The following is a 19,325-nucleotide window of genomic DNA, read 5'->3' as shown; positions in this document are numbered from 1 at the left end:
ACAAACGGGAAAGGGAAGAAAGTTTTAGTTTGTTTTCTATATTGGGACATGCTTCATAACGGTCTTATGATTAGAACAAAATTGGATGTCAACACTCACAAAGTGGGGGAACTGCTGGTCGCTAATGGAACGGTGGGCTCTCTGGAATTGTTCAGGGTCCAGCTGGCTCCGGTCTGTGTAGATGTCACAGAAACTGATAGCAGCCAGCACCTTCACTGAGGCCGATTCCTATTGGACAACACACACGCCAGTCAACACATGGGCCAGCCAATGACATGATAGAAGAAGAGTGATTGATCTGGGTCGTGTTCATTAGGCACCAAATGGAAGAAAATGGACTGAGGCAAAAAGGGACTTTTTAAAATTGTTTTCGGTTGTATGCCCGAAGGAAGAAAACCCTGGTCAAAAGTCGATTTTGGAGCAAGTTTACAGTGCAGTAGAAACAGTCTAGGTGGGTATCGCTGATAGTGATTGAACATTAGCAATAGTGCATACCATTCATTATATGTGCTTTTTGACATGCACATATTTTTTATTTTATTTACTTAACCTTTATTTAATTAGGCACGTCAGTTAAGAACAAATTCTTATTTACAATGACGGCCAATCCAGGCCAAACCCGGACGACGCTGGGCCAATTGTGCACCGCCCTATGGGACTCCCAATCACGGCCGGATGTGATACAGCCTGGATTCGAACCAGGGACCTTAGTGACGCCTCTTGCACTGAGATGCAGTGCCTTAGACCGCTGTGCAACTCAGGTGTACTACAACTTGTGCTCCGACAACAGCCGTTGCTATAACGCAGTGCCTTAGAGCGCTGCGCCACTCGGGAGCCCAGTCTTCTGCTTGAATTAATTCTGAATGCTTGTATTTCAATGACCAATTCACTTGTACGTGAATAAATGAATTTGAAGTGTGATTCTACATACTCTAGTGTGACTGTATGTAGTAGGATATGACTATTTACCCGAATATGCTGCAGGTACAGAGAGATGTCCCTGATGAAGGACTTGATGAGTCTCTCCTGGAGTCGGAACCTCTTCTCTGCCTCATCAAACGCCTCATCTTTGATCTGAAGAGAAGGAGGTGGAGAACCAACAGCAACAACAGATTTCACCACCAGTCCGAATTCAAATAGGAGTGCAACGGGAAGGGAAGACTGCTGCTAGTTTAGAGGTGTTTAAAGATGTATGTGACAGACATGGTGAGACTTACGCGCCACTTCTATTTTTACACTCAATCAATGTAGTCATGGACAAATGTACTGTGACCATGGAGGTCACCTTTGGTCAACCTGTAGCCATACCTGGGGGGAGATCCCGGTGAGATGTTTGAGGTGGCTGCTCACGCGGTTGGACTTCTTAATGATGGAGTGCATGCTCAGCTTGGAGATCTTGTCAATGAGGGTGTCCTCGTCCCCTTTCCTGTACTTGAGCACTGTGGACAGGAGGGGGACACATGAGTTAAAAACCGTTGCTAAATACACTAGTAAACTAAAGCAAGGGTCTCCAACTTCAGTTTTGGAAGGGGACTAAGCGTGTGCAGGCTTTTGCTCATACCCAGGTCCTTCCTCCTCTTGTATTCATTGATGTTGACATTGATCTCTTTGATGGACAGCAGTGCCTGGGCCAGTAGGGGCCTGTCGTGGTGAGACTCGGGCGTGGCACTCAGCAACTCCATTAGTAGCAGTGGGTACCGCATCACCCTCTGCACCGGCTTGATCAGGAATGAGCCCAGGTTGATGTAGTTGGTCTTCCCCCTGAGGTGGGGGGGGGGGGGGGGGGGGGGGGGGGTAATAGGAAGGAGATTGTGAGAAGGAAAGAGAGAAAGGTGGTGGGGATTGGGGATGGAGAAATACAGAGAGAGAGTTTGAAGGTAAAGGAGGAGTGAGGAGAAATGGGAAAGGACAGGATTGAAATTCAAAACAGAGAGAGAATTAGAATGTGAGCAAGAGATGCTTTGGAACACCCACCAGTCACTTGGGGAAGGGACACAACCACAAACCAAGCTGGCTACACCCACCAGTCACTTGGGGAAGGGACACAACCACAAACCAAGCTGGCTACACCCACCAGTCACTTGGGGAAGGGACACAACCACAAACCAAGCTGGCTACACCCACCAGTCACTTGGGGAAGGGACACAACCACAAACCAAGCTGGCTACACCCACCAGTCACTTGGGGAAGGGACACAACCACAAACCAAGCTGGCTACACCCACCAGTCACTTGGGGAAGGGACACAACCACAAACCAAGCTGGCTACACCCACCAACTCTGACATCACTTGACACGTCCCTCGCCAAGTGATGCCCTACATCAGTGGTCACCAACCGGTCGATTTCCAAGGTATTCCTAGTCAATCAACCAAACATTTATGTAAAAAACCCAACGATACCCGGTAGGCCTAGAGAGCAAATCAAGTGCACCTACAATATAGGCCTAACACTGGCAAATCAGATAGCTCAGATTACCGTTTCCTTGAACAATTGACTAAAAAGAAGACTCGAATGCACAGCAAAGTCGATACTGTGAGGTTTCAAAACGTTTAAAATCATGACTAGAGAGAGAGACTCCACGAATACAGCGAAAAGCTGCTGTCTTTATGTTATGTTTAAGTTGTTATTCAGCACTGTCAACACTTATAAGCCATAAAATGCACTTTCTACCTACTTCCACACAGCACTGCATCTGCAAGCTTGCATTGTTATTAGATTGCGGATTGTGCCTTTTTTTATATCGAGGAATATTTCTGTTCATACGGGTAGCTAACAACATGAATTGGTGCGTGAGGCAGAAATAATGCAGTGCGACTAGAGTTTTGTTTTCAGCTGGAAGACTGTTTCCCCTTCTCTCGAGGTAGCCTCGCCGCTGCTCCCTCCCTCTCCTCAGTCTGACCCTTAGATGCAGGCCATCAATCCAGAAAAAAAGGAAATCATTATGCTCACTCATCTGTGCCTCACAAGTAATACAAAAACATTTATATTACCAGTGTGATCATATACCTAACTTTAAAAAAATATATAATTTCAAAATGGTCTGAAAAGAACAACATTGGCAGGGCAATTCAAGCACAGCCAATATGCAGTGATAACGTATTGGGCCTATAGATAAAAAAAATCTGCGTGGTAGATCTCGGCTTGCATTTTGACTCCGGAAGTGATCTTGACTGAGAAAAGGTTGGTGACCACTGCCCTTCATCAATGACACTGAACACACGCTCACATTTGTGCCATTGATCCAGTTACAAGCGCAGTTACAGGCGTAGGGCCCTATAAAATAATTTACATTTTTTTCCCCAAATTCAGTTTTCTCCTTAATGATTTTCCAGGTTTCCATTTTCCCCTCTCAAATTCACTTTTTTAATAGAAAAAAACCCTAAATGCGATGTTCTAAGTCCAGAACAAACCACACCAGCAGAACACTTCTGAGGTCTGGATTACCCCTTCATTCCTAGCAAGATTTTGTTTAGCTGTGTTTTTGTAGAGTTTAGAGTCATTTGATGGTAGAGTTTGCAAAACAAATACCATGATTATTTGGATCAATCCAGTGGGTATCATTCTGCCAGGTAAGAATAGGCTACTTCGTATACTGAAAAAAATAAACGCAACATGCAACAATTTGAAAGATTTTTCTGAGTTACAGTTCATATAAGGAAATCCGTCAATTTAAATCAATTAATTAGGCCCTAATCTATGGATTTCACATGACTGGGAATACAGATATGCATCTGTTGGTCACAGGTACCTTTAAAAAAAAAATGATGGGCGTGGATCAGAAAACCAGTCAGTATCTGGCGTGACCACCATTACATTTACATTTAAGTCATTTAGCAGACGCTCTTATCCAGAGCGACTTACAAGTACATACATTCATACTTTTTTTTGTACATTAGCTTCATGCAGTGATTGTTGCCTGTGGAATGTTGTCACACAGCCATTGAAGAGGGGTGAGAAGTTACTGGACATTGGCGGGAACTCATTTTGTGACATGTCTGGTGAGTATGCAGGCCATGGAAGAACTGGAGCATTTTCAGCTTCCAGGAATTGTGTACAGATCCTTGCAACATGGGGCAGTGCATTATCATGCTGAAACATGAGGTGATGGTGGCGGATGAATGGCACGACAATGGGCCTCAGGATCTCGTCACGGTATCTCTGTGCATTCAAATTGCCATTGATAAAATGAATTGTTTTCGTTGTCCATAGCTTGAGCCTGCCCATAACATAACCCCACCGCCACCATGGGGCTCTCTGTTCACAACGTTGACATCAGCAAACCGTACACCCACAGGACCCCATACACATGCGTGGTGTGTGGTTGTGAGGCCAGTTAGATGTACAGACAAATTCTCTAAAACGACGTTGGTAGAGAAATTAACATTCAATTTTCTGGCAACATGTCTGGTGGACATTCCTGCTGTCAGCATGCCAATTGCACGCCCCCTCAAAACTTGAGACATCTGTGGCATTCTGTTGTGTGACAAAACTGCACATTTTAGGGTGGCCTTTTATTGTCCGCAGCACAAGGTGCACCTACGTAATGATCATGATGTTTAATCAGCTTCTTGATATGCCACACCTGTCAGGTGGATGGATTCTCTTGGCAAAGGAGAAATGCTCACTAACAGGGACGTAAACAAATGTGTGCACAAAATATGAGATAAATATGCTTTTTGTGCATATGGAAAATTTCCGGGATCTTTTATTTCAGCTCATGAAACATGGGACCAACACTTTACATGTTGCATTTATATTTTTGTTCAGTGTAGTTAACATTTAATTGACAAGGGTTTTGGGAAAGCCTTTCCATCTACCAGACGACTTCTCATTAACATCATCGCTGAATGCTACACAAAGTGGTAGATGCACCGCACATACACAGACAGGGGGAATTCTCGTTGCCTCTTCAGAAAGTTGCAGGAAATACGAATCACTGATGCATTCTGCAAATTAATACATTTTCAATACATTTAGTTGATTCCCTTCTAAGTTCAATACATTTTTGAATGTTGTTGAATTCCTTTTTAATGTCTAGATTTTCTTGATTCCTTCCACGTTCTCGACATCACAGATTTTATAGGGCCCTACATACACTATATAACCAAAAGTATGTCGAACATCTCATTCCAAAAACATGGACATTATTATGGAGTTGGTCCCCCATTTGCTGCTTCTACAGCCTCCACTCTTCTGGGAAGGCTTTCCACTAGATGTTGGAACATTGCTGTGGGGATTTCCTTCCATTCAGCCACAAGAGCATAAGTGAGGTCGGGTACTGATGTTGGGTGATCAGGCCTGGCTCACAGTCTGCGTTCCAATTCATCCCAAAGGTGTTCGACGGGGTTGAAGTCAGGGCTCTGTGCAAGCCAGTCAAGTTCTTCCACACCAATCTCAGCAAATCGTTTTGTGCAAAGGGGCATTGTCATGCTGAAACAGGAAAGGGCCTCCCCCAAACTGTTGCCACAAAGTTGGAAGCACAGAATCGCTAGAATGTCATTGTTTGCTGTAGCATTTAGATTTAGTGGTATTGTTGCAACCAATTTTTTGGTGCTTCAGCACCCGGCGGTCCCGTTCTGTGAGCTTGTGTGGCCTACAATTTCACGGCTAAGCCATTGTTGCTCCTAGACATTTCCACTCCACAATAACAGCCCTTACAGTTGACCGGGGCAGCTCTAGCAGGGCTTGTTGGAAAGGTGGCATCCTATGACGGTGCTATGTTGAAAGTCACTGAGTTCTTCAGTAAGGCTACTGCCAATGTTTGTCTATGGAAATTGCATGGCTGTGTGCTCGATTTTACACACCGGTCAGAAACGGGTGTGGCTGAAATAGCCAAATCCGCTAATTTGAAGCGGTGTCCACATACTTTTGTATATATAGTGAATGTAAGGAACGTGCTGGCCATTCAATATACAATCATTATCATCAAAAGTGCACATATTTTTATGATGACACTCATGTGGAAATGGAGGGACTCAACATGTGTCCAGTAACTATATAACATCCACATTTATTGGCTTAGTTTGAATGTTTTCCAAGAGAAAAAGCTACTTAGGCAACCTGACACAGGATTCAATGATTTATATTTAATCTATAGGTAAGATACAATATGTAAAGCTAATTACAGCAAAGCAAATGAAGATCTGGATATTGTGAATGTTAAATTATTAGCTTTGAAAGCAATTTTCTGATGAATATGTTAAAGTAGATGATTTCAGTTAATAAAATATTGTCAATACGTAAATGTGGAAGGGATTACTGCTGTACTCCACTAGATAGCATTACGTCTGTTCAGTCACTAACAACAATCTTTGTCGGCCCTTAGAAAACTGGACCCACAAAACAGAATCAACATTTCACTTTACCAAAGGCAGTCACGACAGTAAACACAGATGCACATACACACACAGAGCATAAAACCCAGCAGCACATTGTGTGAGCTCCAGACTTGTGCCAAAATAGTATTTGCTTTCTCTCAAATACTTAAGGGTGTGCTTGATTTAACTCCCCCGATACAATGGAACTAATGGAATATTTGCAAACCCTGCCCCCCTGGAAAGCTACAAGTGCCTTCAGAAAGCATTAATACCCCTCAACTTATTCCACATTTTTCTATGTTACAGCCTGAATTAAAATGTATTTCATGTATTTCTTTCTCACACACAATACCCAATAATGACAAAAAAAAAATATATATATCTCATTTATATAAGAAATATCTCATTTATATAAGTATTCACAACCCTTTGTTATGAATTGAGCTCAGGTGCATCCCCATTTTCTTGGATCGTCCTTGAGATGTCACTACAACTTGATTGGGGTCCACCTGTGGCCACTTCAATTGTTTGGACATGATTTAGGAAAAAAATAACCTGTCGACATAAGGTCCCACAGTTGACAGTGCATGTCAGAGCAGAACCTATACCATGAAGTCCACGGAACTGTCCGTAGATCTCCGAGATAGAATTGTGAGGAGGCATATATCTGGGGAAGGGTATAAAACAATTTCTAGAGTGTTGAAAGTTTCCACGAGCAGATTGGTCTCCATCATTGGAAAATGGAAAAAATATTGAACTTCCTAGATTCTGCCTAGCGTCCAACCAAACTGAGCAACAAGGACCTTGGTCAGGGAGGTGACCAAGAACACACTCTGACAGAAATACAGAGTTCATTGGTAGAAGTGGGAGAACCTGCCAGAAGGATAAAAGATTCTGTGTTCTGATGAGACAAAAAATGTACTCTTTGGCCAGAATGCAAAGCGCTATGTCTGGAGAAAACCAGGCACAGCTCATTAACCGTCTAACACAATCCCTACCGTGAAGCATGGTGGTGACAGATGATAATCTGCTTCAGAGTGCAAACCACCTTAGACTGGGGGCGAAGATTTACGTTCCAACTGGACAATGACCCCAAGCATACAACCAAAGCAACCCTGGAATGGCTTCATAACAAGAATGTGAAATTCCTTGAGTGGCCCAGCCAAAGCACAGACTTGAATCCCAATGAAAATTTGTGGAAAGACTTGAAGATTGCTGTTCACCACCACTCCCCATCTAACTTAACAGAGTTTGAGGAAGAATGGGAGAAAATCCCCAAATCCAAATGTGCAAAGCTGATCCAGACATACCCAAGATGACTCAAAGCTGTAATCGCCGCCAAAGTTGCATCTACAAAGTATTGACTCAGGGGTGTGAATACTTATGTAAATTATATATCTGTATTTAATTTTCTATACATTTGAAAACATTTATAAAAACATGTTTTGACTTTCATTATGGAGTATTGTGTGTAGATGGGTGAGGAAAAATATATATTTATTCCATTTTGAATTCAGGCTGTAACAAGGCTGTATGAATACTTTCTGAAGGCACTTTAAATCAAGTGCATCTAAGTAATATAAAGATTTTCAGCACACACACACCAGCTTTAAAACTATTAAAGGAGAAAACACAAAGCTTATTATGGGGTTAGTGAGCCACAGTCATGCAGTCCGGCGGTTTCTCATGCAGATATCATAGCAACACTCTTTAGGGAGACTTACCAGTCGCGATACACCGCCCTGGGATGGGGAAGAGGGTGGGAGAAGCAGAGGGATGGGGAGAGGGAGAGTGAGACAAGAACACATACAGTAGACATTATAAAGCTTGGCTAAAGAGCATATGGCCTGGGTCTTTGATTATACCTGTCTGTCCAGTAAACAGGTGTTTCCCTAACAGAGTCACCGCTATTGTCTAGCAGTTCACAGTTTATTAGCACTAAGCTGTGATAGGAACGTTGGTATTGTTCATCTCTAGGACCACAGCTACATTCCAGGCTTTGGGAGGATCACACAAACAACCTTAGGAAGCACAGCAGTAAACCGTACAGAGGTCATATAACCTGCAGTTTGTCGAATCCACTTAAATCTTGAACAAAATACAATACATTAAATGTAAGTCAATGTCAATTTCGATGCTACACTCAATTATGAGAGGATACACTTTTCTAATCTAGCCTTGCATACCCTTGTAACATATATGGTAGTGCCAAGTTTGGGTGTAGGGTAAAGTTGCCCCTACATGCTGATCTTGGGTCAGTTTTCCATTTCCCACACCAATGGTTAAGGTTAGGATTGATGGAAGGAAAGCTGTTCCTAGATCTGTACCTAGAGGAAACTTCACCCTGGAGTGCTAATTTTAAGAGCTTTAAAGGGCGTAGTTCAACTGCAGAAATCCATGAATCCAAGTTAGAGTTAATAAACTGTCCAATGCTATAGCAACGGCTGTTGTCGTAGCACAAGTTGTAGTACACCTGAGTTGCACAGCGCTCTAAGGCACTGCGTCATAGCAACGGCTGTTGTCGTAGCACAAGTTGTAGTACACCTGAGTTGCACAGCGGTCTAAGGCACTGCATCTCAGTGCTAGGCGTCACTACAGACCCTGGTTCAATTTCAGGCCGTATCACAACTGGCCGTGATTGGGAGCCCCATAGGGCCGCACACAATTGGCCCAGCGCCGTTACGGTTTGGCCGGGGTAGGCCGCCATTGTAAATAAGAATTTCTTCTTAAACCCTTCCTGGGGCCATATAAAGCTATTTAGACAAGCAATATATGACATGTTACTCCTCTGTATCCACGGACACTCACGTGTGCCTGTGCACATACGTGCGCGCACACGCACAAATCAGTCATCAATCAGAAAGGGGGAGCTCCTTAATACTTCTCCTGCATTCATCCCAGTCATCAGCAACATAGCATTTGGGCAGGTGCATGTCTGACATCAATGTGTCCGCAATAACAATAATAATTTAATATGGTCAATTTCAATTTCAAAACATACTGTTGACAAGTAGGCTATAGTGTAATGGAATGTTTTACCTTATGTGCTATAGGTTTTGTGTGTTTTGACACTCTTATGTAGTTGTCATAAACAGGTCTAAATATGTGTCATGACAGTGTCATGTCCATTTTATAACAGGTTATGACAAGTTATTTAAACTGTTATGACATATGACATGGTTAATGTAATGGATTTTTTATGTTTGTGCTTTTCTTTATAACTAATTCATGTGTTCATGCAAGTGGCTGACTGTACAAATCCTCACTATCAGTAGCTGCAATTTGGCAGTACGCCCAGACCTTGTTTTGAGAACGAACGAAAGAGCTCAGTCAAGGTCTCAGCTTAGAGAGAAGAAGCCTCGTGAGGTATTGGTCATGAATGAAACAAAACGGTAATGATCAATGAATTATGCTAAATCATGCAAATATAACTTGTCTGTGTATAGCCGTATACAAGACAACTGCTGGGTCTGACCAGGGAGAGATCCTGATTGACGTGTGTACTATGGTGCACTGTGTTGGTTGGAACCTTTCCAACCAACAAGCGCGCTAACAAATAAAGAATGATTCATTTAAGATTGACTTTGAGTGTAAGAATTTCCACGACATTATGACCGTGTCATAATGTGTTATGCCGCTGGGTGTCAAGTAAAACGTGTTACCGAATTAATCATCACCTTTGAAGCGCTGTCCATTTAGTTGTGTTTGGCTTAGAATCAGCATCCACAACGACCATGTTTTCCACTCAGTTTCAACCTATTCTTGAACTTTCTTCATATTGATCATCACAGTAGCTAGATTTCTATCTAATTTGCGACAGATTTTCATGCTAATATATATTTTTTTTGCATAAAACAATATGCACATTTTCTCTCCAGAGATGCTTCCATCAAACTTACTTTTTGTGGATAAAAGCCTGTGCGTGTTGACATAGTGCACATAAAAATGACTTTTACTGTTAAATTCCCATGTACCGAATGAAAAATACAAGTTAAATGGGTTTCCATAGCATTTTCAACTTTATTGGTGTTTTTGTCACAAAAACTGTTATATAGTGTTATATAGCAAACGTGCCGACTCTTGTCTTGGCACATGCACGCGAGCCAACAGCTCGCAAACACAGTGCAGGTAAGCTACCTACATCATGAGATTATTATGGACAAAAGAGCGATATGATTTGTATTTGTCAAAAGGCAGCCAAGCATCGATCCTCATGTCACCACAATAAGACCCTTGATATTTATTGGAAAGGAGCATCAAGATCATCACGTTGCACTTTCACCACCCTGTGAAGTTCATCAGAACTTATTTCATCTGTAGCCTAATACACTGTATGGTTTCCCGAGTCGTAGTGAGAGGACCACACAACATATTATTGTGTGACTCCAAGTTTACTTCGATATGATGGTTATTATATCAATATTAAGGCGATTCCGTCACCATTTCTCACATAATTAATGTTACAGACACAAAAAGATCCTACCATGTTGAATAAAAAAAATAGTCTGCCGGGACAATTGATAAAATGTCATGTTTCCATTAGCCCGGTCGTGACTTTTTTGATGCATCAGGTAATCCATCCGCATAAAATGGTGGGATAGAAACGAGGCTAGTGAGGTCAAAAAATGTAGCCTAATAGTGAGTTTTAAAAGCATGATACTGTTTTGATGATAAGTGTTTGACGTGATTTTTGACTGCATTTGCTTTGATGGCAGAGTGGTTAGAGGGACAATAGAGCCCTGAGTACGAGGCCATTCGCCACCTGATGGTCAGGCACTATCAACGCATGTCCAGAGTGCATAAAAAGAGATTAACATGACTCAGCGGTCACATGGAATTTGACTGCGGCCATGACTCATGACTGCCGGTTTGGTGGAAATACGGTCACAGCCCTAGGTAAGGCCCTCTTTTCAGGGTGTGTACTTGTACGTCAAGCTTACTTACGACATGTATTCTAGGCAATTGTGAAGAAAGTTGAGCCAAGTTGAACACAGGACGCCGTTGCCCAGGCCCTTCTTGTTAAATGAATCATGGTATCTTGCTTCAAACAAAGCCCACACCAGCACACTAGTGGATAAACAAAACGGTGTTAGCCCTAGTCTCTGCTGAAAGACTGGGTGAAACAAGACTGGAGAGGTGAAACTAGGCAGGGCACATTCTTCAAACTCCACATGATTAAAATGTACTGGGACAGGAAGGACATCCCATTCACTGGACTACTCATACATGTTTGTGCGTGAGTGTGCGCGTGTGGTATAAAGCCACATGATCTCAATGCCTATGCTCGAGATGAGTTCAAAGTATGGAAGCATGGCAAAGTAGCTCCACTCTACTCAGATTCATTTAAAACAAGGCATTACTAGTTGCTAGGCAGATTTCTTCTACCATGACCAAATCCGAGCTCAATCAAGAGGCGAGAATCTAGCTACATTAAAGATATGCAAAGTTTTTCCTCCGATTGCCCAATGGTCATCATCGCTTGCAATATGCAATAATAAGTCCTTCATATACAGGCTCACACACATATTTTATATAAATATTAAGTTCAGTAGTGAATGCATGGTCTCCAGACGGAATTGTCTATTGCTCCTGTCAATTTGGCTAGTCTGATATTTGCAATTATTGTAACAGACATTCAGCAGTTTTTTTGTAAAACGCCCACTGATATTTGAGTAGGTTTTTATTGCAGAGTGTAAACTGAAGGGGTCGAATTGTCAGAAATTGGGAAGCAGGGGTGAAAGTGGGAGGGTAGAGCGAGACTATATAAACTATACTCAAGTGGGAGAGACACAACATAGCTAGACTGTTGTTTTACTATTCAACTCAATAGTACTGTTTTAAAATGTGTAAAGCAGCTTTGTGTTTCTTAACCAGGCAAAGGATAGCTAAATAGTAGGCTGGTGACTGGTGACGGGGAAGCAAGAGTCGCTTGTTTAATAAGTATGATCGGAGGCAGAGCCAGAGCAGAGCAGAGCCTGCCTGTCTGTCTGCCCACATTTATCGCTTGCTTCCCCCACAGCTCACCAGACTGCGCTGCGTACCTAGTGCTGTTACTATTCTGTTCATAGCCTATCCAGTCTAAGGGCAAAATACAAGTTACGAGAAGGCGAGTCCAAGTCCAAGTCACCAATGGTTGAGTCCAAGTCACGAATATCGGGACTCGAGTCAGACTAAAACACTGATTTGCTTGTAACCCTCTATCTAGAGTTATGCAAATATGGGACCACAACAGAAGAAAAACTAGAAGATGGTTCGGAATATATTTAGTGGCTTGAAAAAAAATATCTTCTGAAAGCACTACAGGTCACCCATATCGCTCTGACCAAACGCCACGCCCACTAGCGTTTCTTCTCCACAATAAGTCTGGATTTGCTTTCCTCCCCAGCAGAAGGCAGAATGTTGTAGAACGCCAACACATTTTGACCATTCTAATTGTTTCTCAGGAACCGATGGGTGGGCCAGATCAGGCCTTCGTGAATCATGAATCACGTCATTGGCTTTGATACTCTGATTGGTTCGAGACGATCGAATCGCCGATTCATTTGTTTTGTACAACGGACCTCTTTTTGACACCAGCAGTTTCAGACAATAGAGCAGTGGAATTAAATTCAAGATGAGTCGTCAGGCAATAGTCTCCTATTGGGGAGAATGTGATTAGGCTATACTATTCCATAAGTCTAAAAACCCAGTACAAAGAGGATGTGATCAGGCTATACTATTTCATAAGTCTAAAAACCCAGTACAAAGAGGATGTGATCAGGCTATACTATTTCATAAGTCTAAAAACCCAGTACAAAGAGGATGTGATCAGGCTATACTATTCCATAAGACTAAAAACCCAGTACAAAGAGAATGTGATCAGGCTATACTATTCCATAACATTTACATTACATTTAAGTCATTTAGCAGACGCTCTTATCCAGAGCGACTTACAAATTGGACAAGTCAGTTAAGAACAAATTCTTATTTACAATGACGGCCTAGGAACAGTGGGTTAACTGCCTTGTTCAGGGGCAGAACGGCAGATTTGTACCTTGTCAGCTCGGGGATTTGAACTTGCAACCTTTCAGTTACTAGACCAACGCTCTAACCACTAGGCTACCCTGCCGCCCCATAAGTCTAAAAACCCAGTACAAAGAGAATGTGATCAGGCTATACTATTTCATAAGTCTAAAAACCCAGTACAAAGAGGATGTGATCAGGCTATACTATTCCATAAGACTAAAAACCCAGTACAAAGAGAATGTGATCAGGCTATACTATTTCATAAGTCTAAAAACCCAGTACAAAGAGAATGTGATCAGGCTATACTATTCCATAAGTCTAAAAACCCAGTACAAAGAGAATGTGATCAGGCTATACTATTCCATAAGTCTAAAAACCCAGTACAAAGAGAATGTGATCAGGCTATACTATTCCATAAGTCTAAAAACCCAGTACAAAGAGAATGTGATCAGGCTATACTATTCCATAAGTCTAAAAACCCAGTACAAAGAGAATGTGATCAGGCTATACTATTCCATAAGTCTAAAAACCCAGTACAAAGAGAATGTGATCAGGCTATACTATTCCATAAGTCTAAAAACCCAGGACAAAGTATTCCATCTCTCATCCTCAATGAGGTGAGATTTCTATTTTTTCTAGATGTTGATGTCACAAGTAGACAAGCTCACACACAAACACGCCACTCATTGCAGAAGGGTGAGTAAGGTTTCTCTATCAATTCACATAATAGTAAAACGTCTCATGAAACAATGCTTTGTATGTCCCAATTCTCTTTGGAATATAACTCCCTTTCCTTGTGTCCTTTCATTCGCGGTTGCTGGTAAACTAAAAAAACAGGTTTCAATCCAAAGCAATGAAAGGATGGGTTGAGGTTACGTAAGAGAATTGTGACGCAACCATGGGGTATATCTCAACAATCTGAAGTGTCTTCCTCGTCTCCTTTTCTTCATCTACATCGATGTGAAATTACTGAGTACATGTAGGGGGGAAATCTGGTGGCATCCAGCATTTTGAAAGGGAGGAGACGGAAAAAAGAAGGCACTATACATTGTTGAGAGCAGGGTCGGAGTCAATGTCATTCATTCCAGTGAAATCAGGAAGTTACTGAAATTACAATAAAATAAAATAAAATATTCCTTAATTGAAAATTGTACTTTTAAAACCTTAATAATAACTATTTATCTCACAAATGCATTGCATTAAAATGGAATTGACCTGATAGCACTTATTGGCCTTGTCCCAAAAAACACTAACTTCTACCCCTTATGTAGATCTGAAATAGTTGGATTGGTTCAAGCAATGTGGTAGTACCTCTAAATTTCCCTCAGGTGGAATTTTCGCCATATTGCTTACACTTATCTAATTCTTTCAGATCTGCCCATGGTGGTATGGGCTTCTGGACGGGACTGTGGTCTCTCTCTCAGGCTATAAATCTGCTCTGTTTGGTTTGTGTGTAGTCACCTGAGTTTCTCCAGGCACTCCAGCACGTGCCTCTGGATGCTCTCGTCCTTCTCGTACATTTCCAGGAGAGAGATGGCGTCGTCGTGGTTCTGACAGTAGATCTTGTACACCTCCTCGAGCTCTACCTTAAAGTCCAGGAACACCTTTCCTGGGAAACGCAACAGAGCAATACCACTGTCATTCTACTGTACCGCATTAATCAATTCTTAAAAGGTAAAGTTCATATTTTTCAACCACATCTAAATGTTTTATGTAAATAGTTTTATGTAAATAGCAAGAGTCACTTGGTTTTGAGAAACTTACCCCAACCAGCGATATAGTCCTGCATGCTCATTCTGCACTACCAGGGCACGGCTAAAACATGAACAAAAGCTCCAATAACACCCAGATACGTCGTTTTAGAAACGGCAACGCTCTCAGTATAGTGATGCAGGTCATTAGATGTTTTACACATGACATTGTGTGATTCTAAACTTTTTCCGCAATGTTCTATTCCATTTTGTTGGACTCGAGTGATACTTTACCGTGTGTGCATGTGCTGGCTACACAGGGAAGTATTGCTCGAGTCCAACACAATGGAATATACTGCACTGCAGAATGAGCATAAGTAAGTTTCTCAAAACCAAGTGAAATCGCCAGAAAACATGTCTGGACTCTTCTATAACATGCCATTTACATCAAACATAGAGATTTGGTTGAAAAAATATGAACTTATCCTTTAAAGAAAGTCATGGAAAACTGGTGTGGGACTTTAGTCTAGATTATTTCTTTAAGTCTATCATGTCCCACCAAACAGTATGACCCAAAATCAAGTGTGTGATGGCCATAGTGGGAGGAAGCCTGGCTGACGTGACCCACGAGGTACACAGCGAGGGAGAGCTGTGACACACTGGTCTGGAAAGGAGTCCATTTGTTGATGCAATAGTCGCCTTGAAATTGAGAGATTTTTAATTGGTTCTCTCAAATGTTATTTTTCCCCTGAGGGATTGAGACCTCTCATTGTTAGGATTTGAAAATACAACAGTTGTCATGGAAGGGAGCGGCGCTCGTGTCTGGCTGTACATGTGGGGGTTTGAGTGAGGAAGAACCAACCAGTTAAAGCACATACCCCTTTATTATCGATGCATCGTGCCAAAACAGCCTCTCCTAGAGGACTTTGAGTTGGCTCTCAGTCAGACTCAGTGGGAGGCACATCTTTCAAGTCTTTCGAATCATCGAGTCATTACGTTTGCTAACAAAAACAGTCTAGGGTTGGCATTACCAATGGAGTCAGTGTCCTGGAGGGTCTTGAAGAGACGACGCGAGAGGTCGATCACAGAGCTGATGTTGCCAAAGAGACCGTCAAAGTCAATGTTCTGCACCTTTAGGATGAGTAGAGGTACAGAAATATTTACTGAACTTTTTTGAATCATTTTCTTTTTTTTTATATGGACAATGCACATGAATCAACAACTCTGCAAATGTGCCAGATGTATTTGTTTTTTAATATGTTGTCTCTGGGCAGTTGGGTAAACATTTTCGAATGACATAATAGTGTGTGCGTAGGTGCGTGTGTATATATCAGATAGATGTGCAATACATACGCTCCGTGAAGCTTATAATGTCTATAATAGTGGCATATGTCTTCATAAATTGGGTGTAATATTTATTGTTTTGAAGCTGACCATTAAAATCCATAAAGAATGATAGAGGACGCAATGTTGTATCTGTCCCCATTATGGCGACTGTGAACTCACAGGCAGCGCCATTGAGGCATCTCCATTTTGAAGTAGTCAATTGTCTTCTTCTACTAGTTCTCGTAGTGTGTGTACCTGTTTGCGTTGGAGTGGTTGGATAATCTCCTTGACACACATCTGCAGGTCCTTGATGTAGTCCTTCTCTGTCTGCAGCAGCTCTTCTATGACCTTTGACCTTTTCTCCAGCATCCTCTGCTCGGGGTCCTCGATGGCCACCACTGCAGAGACCGGGGTTGACTCCAGGCACTTGGGCTGGGTCGACAGGAGGGTCATCTCTGGAAGAAAAAAAAGCGAGAAAATAGAGAGGGGGGAAAGAGAGAAAGATTTCATGGTTACTGAATGGAATTGAATGTGAAAGTTAGCATGTCAACAAGCATACTTGCCGTGAACGTTAAGCACCTGAGGAGCAGTGGAGAAAAATACAATTAATTCCACTCTTCTGATTAGGCCTTTATACTCCCTGGTTATAAACAATTTTCGAACAAGACCCATTTTCTTTAGACATGTCAGGCTAGACTTTCATCTAGATCTCTGGTGTCAATGGCTGGTCTCTGTGGTGTATGGGAACGGACGGAGAGCCCGTTTCACGCACTGCTGAGCCTTCTGAATGGGCTATGGACCGGAGTGGACTCGGCTCTTTGTCAATGGCACAATAGACTATGACAGCAGCTAGTGAGATATAGGCCTCAGTGGGACAGCGGAGAGACGAGGGATGGGAAGGAGGACAGTTTTGGGAACGGAGAGGAGAAAAGAGGACTGCGGGGATAGAGGGAGAAAGAAAGGCAGGAATTAACGGGTGGGAAAGGAAGAGATGTGGGAATGGAAACTATCAAGAGTACATAAAGAGTGGGCGGGAGACTAGATAGAGAGATGAGAGTGAAGAACATAAGGAAGAGGGACATGGATAAAGGAAAGAGGGAGATGGAGGAAGAAAGGCACAAGGGATTAATAATACATCTGGGAATATGGAAAGCATAAACAAAGATATACAATCAAGCAAAAAGGAGAGAGTGGAGTATGGATGGGACAGAGGGAAACTGGGAATTTAGGAGTGGGGGGAACATGGACAGAGGATAAAGGCAAGGGGGACCAGGGTTGATACCAAAAGTATAATATATTATCAGATTAGGGTCTATCTATTAAAATATAATTACAGTCATTATCAAACAACACATTTCCCTGCACCCCTCCGGTATGTGACAATAAAACACCACTTTTTTTTTTCTTTACTAGGAGGGGGTCTCAGGAGTAGACATAATGTCAACCTGTGTCACTACACCACAGCAAATGTGTAATGTTGCTGAATCATTAGAAGAGCTGTTTTTAAATGAGCAAAGCCACCAAACCCTGTACAGGCCTAAGACTCGACAGAGATGCACTAACTCCTTCCCGTTTTTGTTCAGTATTTGGTCAGGACTGTTTCTATTATTAATAATAGGGCTACTGTACAAGGAGGGTGTCCAAATATGAAGTGGTTACCAGGGTTGGGTTGGTTACTTTCTAAATGTAATCCGTTACAGTTACTAGTTACCTGTCCAGAATTGTAATCAGTAATGTAACTTTTGGATTACCTAAACTCAGTAACGTAATCTGATTACATTCAGTTGCTTTTAGATTACTTTCCCCTTAAGAGGCTTTAAATGTATGTTAACAATTGAACGACATCTATTGTAGGATTAATCAATGTTAAAGTTGATATAGTTGGCCATTTATGGGTTTTTCACTGGCTGTCCACTGGTTTAAAAAACAATGATTGATAGGCATCTTAAACTTCTTGAATTCAACCATTATTGGGTTCAAATACACATTTAGATTTCTGAACAGCCATCCACAACAACCACAAGTCGCATGACGCAAATAGCTAAATGAGAGAGCAGCAGTGTGACACCTCAATACGCTATGTAGATATCAATAATAAGTGATATCCGTATCGCCATAGACTACACCACTGTTGTCATCCTTACCTCCAAGCGTTTATTCAAGTTGGATAATCTTTGGATGCCGACAGCAGTCGCACCATTGGAAGACATGGCCTGGACTGTAGCCTACAAAAGACTATTCCTGCTCTTTTCCCGCGATCCATCAAACACATTTGGTGTGTCATCATAGTGGTCAACTTGTGGTCAAACACGCTGAGGTAGGGCTGGGCGATATATCGTGTGACGATAGAAAAACGTCTATCATTTCATATTATGCTCTATCGTTTATTTTGTTGTGTCGCAAATCACACTCTTTATGGCAATATTTTTCGTTAATTGGACGACGCTTTGCGTCCACACGTGCCTTGTGGAAGGAGATTTGCAACACAAACAAACATGGAGGAGATTGAACGTGACACGGAGCTCGTACCTAAAAGAGGGGCTATTTCGGTCACATGGATGTGGTTTGGGTATGAAAAGTCTGACATGGACCAGAAAATCATCCTTTGCAAAATATGTTGCAGGCTGGTCCCGACAACAGGCTCAAACCCCACTAACCTCTTTTACCACCTATGCAAGAATCATGTGAAACAGTACGGAGAGAGTCTACAGATGAGACCCAAAAAAGTACAGTCGAATGGTCAAAACAAACCCCCAACTCAGACGTTGCAAGAGGCTTTTGCCCGCGACACACCATATAGGAAAGAATCACAAAAATGGAAGGAGATAACAGCTGCAGTTACAACTTACATCTGCAGAGACAAGGCCCCAAATTACACGGCCGAGAAACGGGGGTTTCGTGAGTTGGTGCGAACACTCGACCCAAGGTACCAAATGCAAATTGAAATGTGACACGTATTAATGCCAAATAACTTGCAAAACAGGC

General features: G+C 42.1%; 1 protein-coding gene across 2 annotated transcripts in view; it reads right to left on the bottom strand.

Moving 5' to 3' along the window:
- Positions 1 to 19,325, bottom strand: part of LOC120060919 (dynamin binding protein) — a 115,233-nt gene that overhangs the window by 3,026 nt on the left and 92,882 nt on the right. For both annotated transcript variants that reach the window (XM_039010351.1, XM_039010352.1), the window contains 8 exons: positions 16,596 to 16,795; positions 16,046 to 16,145; positions 14,785 to 14,932; positions 8,043 to 8,060; positions 1,562 to 1,761; positions 1,309 to 1,439; positions 970 to 1,074; positions 100 to 228 (listed from right to left, as the gene is read on the bottom strand). In XM_039010351.1, coding sequence (XP_038866279.1) covers positions 100 to 228; positions 970 to 1,074; positions 1,309 to 1,439; positions 1,562 to 1,761; positions 8,043 to 8,060; positions 14,785 to 14,932; positions 16,046 to 16,145; positions 16,596 to 16,795 — 1,031 coding nt within the window. The remainder of the gene's footprint in view (positions 1 to 99; positions 229 to 969; positions 1,075 to 1,308; positions 1,440 to 1,561; positions 1,762 to 8,042; positions 8,061 to 14,784; positions 14,933 to 16,045; positions 16,146 to 16,595; positions 16,796 to 19,325) is intronic.

This window comes from Salvelinus namaycush, chromosome 16 (assembly GCF_016432855.1).
Source record: "Salvelinus namaycush isolate Seneca chromosome 16, SaNama_1.0, whole genome shotgun sequence".
In the NCBI taxonomy this organism is placed as follows: Eukaryota; Metazoa; Chordata; class Actinopteri; order Salmoniformes; family Salmonidae; genus Salvelinus; species Salvelinus namaycush.
The sequence above is the reverse complement of the archived record's forward strand: the minus strand, read 5'-3'. Positions and strand labels throughout refer to the sequence as shown.